Below are 9,270 nucleotides of genomic sequence, written 5' to 3' on the forward strand. Positions count from 1 at the left end.
ATAATATATATGATATATATAGAAGAAGAAGAAACGTAAACAAGTGTGAACACTTGGAGCTCCTCAATACACCTTGTTATTTGTAGGATCTATGGCATGGGTAATACCTCAAGCGTGAAATACAGTGAAGTGAATAACTTAGGAATCCGAGGAAATGTGTACAAAAGTGGAGGAAGTTGGTGTTTCATGTGATTGACTTAGTTTTAAAGTTCTCTTCCGTAACTAAACGCATGCGTACTACTCCCCCTTGAAAAATTTCTTTCGATGATGTCATCGTTTCGTCATAGTTTCAATGACGTGAAGCTACGTCATTTTCACGAAGAAGACCTAAATAAATGAAAAGTAATCATGGCAGGTAGCAATTCAGCATCCGAGGTATCGGACTGTAAGTTTATAAACAATGGCTTGTTGTTTTTTGTCTTCAGTAAGATTGACTGCATGAATCAGGAGGATTTGCTGAGCCTATGCATGGACTTTTACAGTGAGGAAGAAGCCTTGGAGGCAGTGCTGCTGGCGTTTGAGAAGTACGGCTGCCCCGAAAAGAAAAATGAATATCGTGGCGCTCAGAAGAAGGAAAATAACATACGACAAATTATGACGTTAATGTGTCAGTCACCTACACCTGAAGGTACTGAATTTTGTATAACGAAGTGTACCCAAGTGCCTCCAGTAACTATGGATCATGTCGACATGGCAACGGTGCTGAAACTGTTTAGTGCTCTTCGTTCGGAGGTTCAGATACTCTCCAATTCCAATAGGCAGCTTAGAGAAAAAGTTTCAAAAATAGAAGAAAATGTTAGCAAAAAGGAAATAACGACTTTAGTGAAGGAGAATAATGCCACAAAGCAGAAAAGAAAAACGTCAGACGAAGTGATAGCAGAACAAGCGGAACTACTTCATCTTTACAGAAAAAGGTCGGATACTAAAAACACTGACAATTTTACATCTGGCGAAGCTTCTAAAGGAACCGCTGAACTGTATATTGGGGAGGGCACGAGTAATAAAACGGTTACTCGGGATGTCACGCTACAGAACGATTCAGATGAGGATCTAGCCTCCACGACATCATCAACATCTTTGAACGAATGGGAGCTCCAGCCATGGCAGAGGAGAAAAGTGCGAAGGCAGATGCAGAGGAGAAACGAAAACGGACCATCTGGAGTTTCACAACCCGGTTTCGCCACCTCTACCAAGTTATTAAGAAGAAAACCTGCAGTGATAGGAACCAATGAGGGTACCGGTCTACTAGCAGCTGAACCTCTCACCAATATTTCTCTTTTTGTGTCTAGGTTAAGCCCTCTTGTAAATGAAGATGAATTAAAAATCCATGTCATAGATGTATCTGGTAAAAATTCAGTTCAATGTCAGAAACTCCAAGCGAAACATGACAATTATGTTTCCTTTAAGATATCAATCGAAAGCATTGAAAAGTGTAAAATAACTAACCTTTTCCAGTCTGTTAATTGGCCAAAAGGCGTAATGGTAAGGAAATGGTACGAAAAAAGAAATTAATCATGGCTTCAATTAATATAGCAACTTTTAACTGTAGATCTGTCAGGAAAAATGTCCACGTTGTAAAAAATTTATGTAATAACTATAAGATAATAGCATTGCAAGAAACATTTTTGCCACAACAGGAGAGTAACTTTTTAAACAATATTGATATTAAGTTTGATTCCATATCGTCGTCACCAGTAGACCTAAGTCAAGCTCTGGTGAGAGGAAGGCCATATGGGGGACTAGCTTTTTTAGTGCATGAGGAGATCTCTCCGTATGTCAGGAAAATACCCACAAGAGATGAACGCTTTTTATGTATAGATATTAGTCTGGGCGGTAGCACGATAAGGGTTATCAATTGTTATATGCCCTATTATAACGGTTCTAATACTGAGGAATACTTAAATAAATTAGGGAAAATGAAATGTCTATTTGAAGAACATCAGAATGATCATGTTATTGCTGTAGGGGATTTTAACGCTCACATTTCATCTTAATTTGGTGCAGAATTATTTGGGTGGTGTAATGAATACGACTGCTGTGCAGCCGACATCACTTCATTACCACTGGATACCCATACGTGGGTAAGCGATGCTACTGGTCACACGAGGTGGCTGGACCATGTCGTGTGCCCTGACTCCCTCTTGAGTGCACTTCGATGTTTTAAGGTTTTTTCCGAGGAGATAGGCTCAGACCACAAGCCTCTGGGTTTTAAACTTTGTGTACAAGATTTTTCAGCATACAGAGTAGCAGGGACCAATATTCGCAGAATAACTTACGAGGTTAGAAATAATGATGAATATAAAGTTCGAAGCGAGAAGACACTAAAAGAAATAGAGCTTCCAGTTGAGGCAATTGTCTGTAGAACAAGGGGGTGCAGAGACAGAAACCATGTATTTCTAATTGAAAATTTTACTGTCGATCTTGTTGAGGCATTGATTAAGAGTGGGGATACAAAAAATACCGGAAAGGTACATAAAAGTCATGGAATACCAGGCTGGAATGAAAACGTCAAATTACACCACGTTACAGCCAGACAAAAGTATTTATTATGGAAGGAAATGGGAATGCCAAGATCAGGTGTGCAATACGACGAGATGGTCCTGTCTAAACGAAATTTTTAAAAGGCACTCAAAGTCTGCAAGAAGACGGTAAACAAAACAACAAAGGAAAAAATCGCTAGAGATATGAGCAGGAGAAATCCTTGGAAAACAATAAACACAATAAGAAAGAAAACTACCAAACTACCGGTTAGTATTGATGGAATAAGGGGAGAGTCAAACATTGCAGAAGGTTGGAAGAATCATTATGCTCATATTATGGAAGGCACGAACCATCCAAAAATGTCTTTATCGATGGAAAATGAAGATGAAGAAAGCACCATATCAATTGTTTCCGTTAAAGACGTCCAAGATGCTTTAAAATCCCTTTCGTTAAATAGTGCCCCGGGCCTGGATGGAATCACAGGGAATCACTTACGATATGCCCATCCAACTCTGTATGTGCATCTGTCACTTTTGTTCACTTATTTGTGCAGACATCACTTCGTATAAAAAAAATCTGACTGAAATAAAAATTCTGAATTTAGTTAAAGATCACCATAAGTCTCTCTCTGATAAGAATAACTATCGTCCAATAGCCCTTGCCTCTATTATTTCTAAGTTATTTGAATGCATCATCCTACAAAGATGCAAAGACTTGTTAACAACTTCCGATAATCAATTTGCTTATAAAACTAAACACAGCACTGATATGGCCCTTTTTCTTTTTAAACAAACATGCCAGTTTTATAAGTAAAAAAACACTCCAGTTTTTGTATGCGCAATGGATATGTCCAAGGCTTTCGATAAAGTGTGTCATGAAAGATTATTTCAAATTTTAAAGAGAAGACATGTGCCATTTTACATTATAGCACTGCTACAGTACTGGTACAAAACTCAGGACTTTAGAGTAATGTGGGGCAATAGTCTTTCTTCTCTTTTTAAACCCAGTTGTGGTATTAGACAGGGTAGTGTTCTATCAGCACTTCTGTTTGCCGTATATGTGGATGACTTAAGTACAAAGGTCCTCAGCAGGGAAGGTGGTTTCACAGTGGGAGAGGTTAAGGTGAATCATATCTTTTATGCAGATGATATAATACTTTTAGCCCCATCTTTAAAAGCGTTGCAAATACTCATAGATAAAACTATGGAATATTTGAAATACCATTATCTTGAAGCCAATTCTGACAAGACCAAAGTTCTTGTTATAAAGCCCTGGAATTTTATGTCATTTAGTGAACCGTCACTCTATATTAATGACGTCAGGTTGGAAGTCGTTAAGTCATGTAAATATCTTGGCATGAATATTAATGACAATCTAAAGGACGATGACTATATTGCATCACTCTATCGAGGGCAATGCTTGCGAGGCAATATGTTGCTAAGGAACTTTCATATGTGCAATGATGAGGCAAAAGTACATTTCTTCAGATCTTTCTGTACTTCCCTGTATTGTATGCCTCTGGCAATGATATGTAAAAAGGAAACCCTACGAAAACTTAAGATATGTTACAATGACTCTTTTAGGTACCTGATGGGAATAGAAAGGTTTTCGAGAGTAAGCGGACACTTTGTTTCTTTAGGAATACCAACATTTGATGAATTAGTGAGAAAATGTATTGTAAGTTTGTTTCAGAGAGCAAAGAGTTCAAAAAACCACTTAATTTGTGCAATTTTTAACAGTGATAGCTTTAAAAAAATCATTAATTTTTAAAAGTGGTCTAAACACATTTTCTGTGTTTAGACCTTTGGTTTTACTCCTAATATATTTGTATATAACTATTAATTTTATTGTAATATTTTGTATATGGCTCTACAGCTGAAATAAAGAATTTGAATTTGAATTTGAATAACAATAATAATAATAATAATAGAAAAAAATAATAACAAATAATAATAGCAATAATAATAATGATGATGATAATAATAATAATAATAATAATAATAATAATAATAATAATGAAAATAACAACAACAATAATAATAATAATAATAATAATAATAATAATAATAATAATAATAATAATAATAATAATAATAATAATAATAATAATAATAATAATAATAACAAAAATAATAAAATAATAATGATGTATGATTACCAATGATGATAATAATAATAATAATAATAATAATAATAATAATAATAATAATAATAATAATAATAATAATAATAATGCTGCCCATGAGTTCGGGAGATTATGGACCTGATTAACTCTACGGTAATGTTAAAACCCAAAAACCAGGTAACCCACTTCGACCTATCATCAGCCAATGTCCTACGCCTACATACCAGCTGGCCAAGAAACTGAACACGATTTTGACGCCATATGTTCCCAACCGCCACTGTGTGGCCTCCTCTGCCGAATACCTAGAGAGGATTAAGGACGTCCGCGGCGAGGGGGTCATAGCATCGATGGACTTCGAATCTTTGTTCACTAATGTCCCTGTTGACGAAACCATCGACATTATCGCCGATAGAATCTACAGGGACGAGACGAATGCCGAATTGAATATCCCAAAGCAAGGCCTTTGGACCCTCCTTGCCATTTGCACTAAGAGGGCCCCCTTTACTACTCATCGTGGGCACATGTACTTGCAAAAGGATGGCGTGGCGATGGGTTCGTCCTTGGGCGTACTCTTTGCTAACTTCTACATGAGAGTAGTAGAGGAGAGGGTATTCTCCCAACTCGAGTGCCCCGTCGCTTACTTCCGTAATAATGACGACAATTTCGTCAAAGCTACTTCCACCGAAGCCATCGAGAACCTAAAGAGGACCTTTGAGGACAATAACATCCTCCACTTCACCCTTGAGAACAGCGTCGACAACAGCCTCCCGTTCCTGGACGTCTTGATTTCTTCCACCAAGGAAGGATTTCAGACCACTGTCTACACCAAGCCCACAAATCTCGCCATGTGTTTAAATGGCAAAAGTGAATGTCCTGCCAGCTACAGGCCCTCGACCATCAGTGCCCTTGTATGCAGGGGCTTTTCACTCTGCTCGTCATGGACTGACACCCACAAGGAGCTGGAAAGGGCCGCACAGGTACTCATCAACAACGGCTACAGAAACAAGCAAGTCCAGCGTGAAGTGAGGAAAGCTATAGACAAGTGGTATGGGTCCTCTGCGGTGGAAGGGTCCGACAGTGCCAGCCAGGGGTCCAACAGTGCCAGCCAGGGGTCCGACAGCACTAGAGATAGGTCCGATAACCCCACCAACGGATCTAGAGACATCAAATTTTACTACAAAGGCCTCATGCACGCAGAATATCAGCGGGATGAGAAGGCCATTAAAGACATCATCACTAACAACGTGTCACCCACTGATGAGACCACGAAAGTGAAACTCATCACCTACTACCAGACTGAAAAAACCCGCAGCTTGATCATGAGAAACAATCCAGCGCCCCCTGATAACGACCCTCTGAAGAAGACAAATGAAGTCTACTCTTACCAATGCCCAGTTCGAAGATACCCCGGCATATACATCGGTATGACTACTATGAAACTTTCGAAGAGGATTTCGTGCCACGTCCACTAGGGTGCTATAAGAAATCATGCTCTTTAGCGACATAACACCCAAATTAGCCGGGCAGACATCATCGCCAATACCAAAATTATCGGCAGCACCCTGGACAGCAGGCGCTTACGAATATTTGAAGCTCTATAAATCCAGAACGAGAAACCAGCGTATAATACAACCCAAGAGATGTTCCTCCTACCATCCTTTCGACGTACCAACGCTAGGAACCAAGAACAAGACCACTCAGAACAATGACAACCCCGATCCTGACACCCCCACAAATGGAGAAATCGTCTGGCCGAATGCGGATTTTGGCGGCGAGCATGGTCCAGAATTCCAGTCTGCTGAGCGTAGGAATGGGCTGCCTGACTTTGATCCCGTCTCGGCGTGCGCCTCAGCCAATCAGGGAGCTCGGATACCTCTCTCAGCACAGTCCACTGAGCGAGAGAGGAGCCTGCCTGACTTTTTGGCGGGCTCGGTTTGCGTCCTGACCAATCAGGATTCAGGATTCCTTCCTACCTCTCAGCCTGGGAGGCTGAGCCAAGATTGTCGTACATCTGCCACCCGAGCCTATAACCTCCGATTGACCAATCAAAATTCGAGGCCCCTCTCTACGAACCAGAGCCGGGATATATAAGGACCCAGATCCAGCCAGAGCCTCACTTCTCGCCTGAAGACGGAGTAAGTAGTTCCGAAACGCGTCGCAATCCACTGCTGACTTTGCCTGTTGTAATTTTCGAGTATTACTTGTACTTGTATTAATTACATCCAGCCTTAACCTGAATTGTATCTTTCACCCACCTGATGAACTTCGCCACCTTGCTAGCTGAATGTAAAAACCCTGAAAAGATAATTGTCCGTAGAATCGAGAAATTAGACAAGAAATTGAATTCTGCCGATGCAGCCATAGTATTCAACTTCACTGTTTGAAGGAGGGTCTCTTACCAAGATTTACAGAAATCCACCTGCAAGACCCGTCAGCCTTGTACGATCCCGGGACCCATTCATACAAAAGATACCTTCTCCAAGGCCAACTCTAGCAAAAGAAGGCCCTGAAGGACGAGCTCTACGCCCTTTGGGTCCGCCTTGATGATGAATTGGCCAGCTTGAGGGATGGAGGAGAAACCTAACTCGCAACTGACGTCCCCCTCGAGGTTGACAGCGACCCCGAGGACGAGGACGCCCCTGATGACGACGCCCAGGATGATCGACGCCCCGATATCGATAACCTCAACCATGAAGAGGACCTTGGAGGTGGGCTGCACAACCCCAACAACATCATCCATGCCCTACAAGTCCTTAAGGAGAGGGACTTGAAGAAGAGGAGGAGGACCATCTTGAGGAAGCTTGTCACCCTTAATGGCGGAAAGCTGCGGATCCCAGAGGTCCGCCAGGAATACATTAACATATCTAGCTACGTCCCTACGCCAGCACAAGAGCAGATCTTCAAGATGGGCGTCAACTGCCACTTCATCACCCAACCGAGACCAACCGACAAGCGCTTGGAGATGGAATTACTCCAAGATTCCATCCTCAAACTCCAAGAACGTGGTGCCCTCTGGACGACTGACACCCTTCACCCGCTTCTGCTCGCCGAGGCCCTTACTGATAGGGACAAATACAGCGGTGGCATCGTTTCTAAGGAGATGAGAGCTGCTGATAAAGAGCTCAAATGAGTAGCTGATGTTTACTCATCAACACCCACGAGTACACCGAGAAATTGGACGCCATCCTCCCCGACCTGACCAAATTCGAGCGCCTCACAAGCAACCCTGTTGAAGACATCAAGAGGGAGGCAAATTGCAACATTGACCCCATTAATGCTTCAACTAACGCCGTACACCTGCCCATAATTTCGGGAGATTATGGACCTGGTTACCTCTACGGCAATGTTAAAACCCACAAACAAGGCAACCCACTTCGACCTATCATCAGCCAATGCCCTACGCCTACATACTATTTGGCCAAGAAACTGAACACGATTTTGACGCCATATTTTCCCGACCGCCACTGTGTGGCCTCCTCTGCCGAATTCCTAGAGAGGATTAAGGACGTCCGCGGCGAGGGGTTCATAGCATCGATAGACGTTGAATCTTTGTTCACTAATGTCCCTGTTGACGAAACCATCGACCTTATCGCAGATAGAGTCTAGAAGGACGAGACGACTCCCGAATTGAATATTCCAGAGCAAGCCCTTCGGACCCTCATTGCCATCTGCACTAAGAGGGCCCCCTTTACTACTCTCCGTGGGCACATGTACTTGCAAAAGGATTGCGTGGCGATGTGCTTGCCCTTGAGCGTACTCTTTGCTAAGTTCTACAGGGGAGTAGTAGAGGAGAGGGTATTCTCCCAACTCGAGTGCCCCCTCGCTTACTTCCGTTATATTGACGACACTTTCGTCAAAGCTACTTCCACTGAAGCCATCGAGAACCTAAGGAGGATCTTTGAGTACAAAAGCGTCCTCCACTTCACCCTTGAGAACAGTGTTGACAGCACCCTCCCGTTCCTAGACGTCTTGATTTCTTCCAGCAACGAGTGATTCCAGACCACTGTCAACACTTTGTCACATTGCTCGTCATGGACTGACACCCACAAGGAGCTGGAAAGTGCCGCACAGGTACTCATCAATAACGGCTACAGCAACAAGCAAGTCCAGCGTGAAGTGAGGAAAGCTATAGACAAGTGGTATTGGTCCTCTGCGGTAGAAGGGTCCGACAGCGCCAGCCAGGGGTCCGACAGCACTAGAGATAGGTCGGATAACCTCACCAATTAATCTAGACACATCAAACTTTACTACAAAGGCCTCATGCACGCATAATATCAGCGGGATTAGAAGGCCATTAAAGACATCATCACTAACAACGTGTCACCCACTGATGAGACCATGAAAGTGAAACTCTTCATCTATTACCAGACAGAAAAAACCCGCATCTTGACCATAAAAAACAATCCAGCACCCCCTGAGAACGACCCTCTGAAGAAGACAAATGTAGTCTACTCTTACCAATGCCCAGTCCGAGGAAGCCCCGGCAAATACACCGGTATGACTACTATGAAACTTTCGAAGAGGATTTCATGCCACGTCCAGCAAGGTGCTATAAGAAATCATGCTCTATAGTGACATAACACCCAAATTAGCCGGGCAGACATTGTCATCTATAACAAGATTATCGGCAGCGCCCCGGACAGCAGGCGCTTACGAATATTGGA

At 42.4% G+C, this 9,270-nt stretch overlaps 1 protein-coding gene across 1 annotated transcript; it reads left to right on the forward strand.

Annotated features, from left to right (window-relative positions):
* Nucleotides 1-348: 348 nt before the first annotated feature.
* Nucleotides 349-4,922, forward strand: LOC137639612 (uncharacterized). The gene is made up of 3 exons (XM_068371872.1): nucleotides 349-1,482; nucleotides 1,638-1,715; nucleotides 4,809-4,922. Exons 1-3 carry the CDS (start codon nucleotides 349-351, stop codon nucleotides 4,920-4,922), a joined length of 1,326 nt encoding a protein of 441 aa, XP_068227973.1.
* The last annotated feature ends 4,348 nt before the right edge of the window (nucleotides 4,923-9,270 follow it).

Source organism: Palaemon carinicauda, chromosome 4 (genome assembly GCF_036898095.1).
Source record: "Palaemon carinicauda isolate YSFRI2023 chromosome 4, ASM3689809v2, whole genome shotgun sequence".
Taxonomy (NCBI): Eukaryota; Metazoa; Arthropoda; class Malacostraca; order Decapoda; family Palaemonidae; genus Palaemon; species Palaemon carinicauda.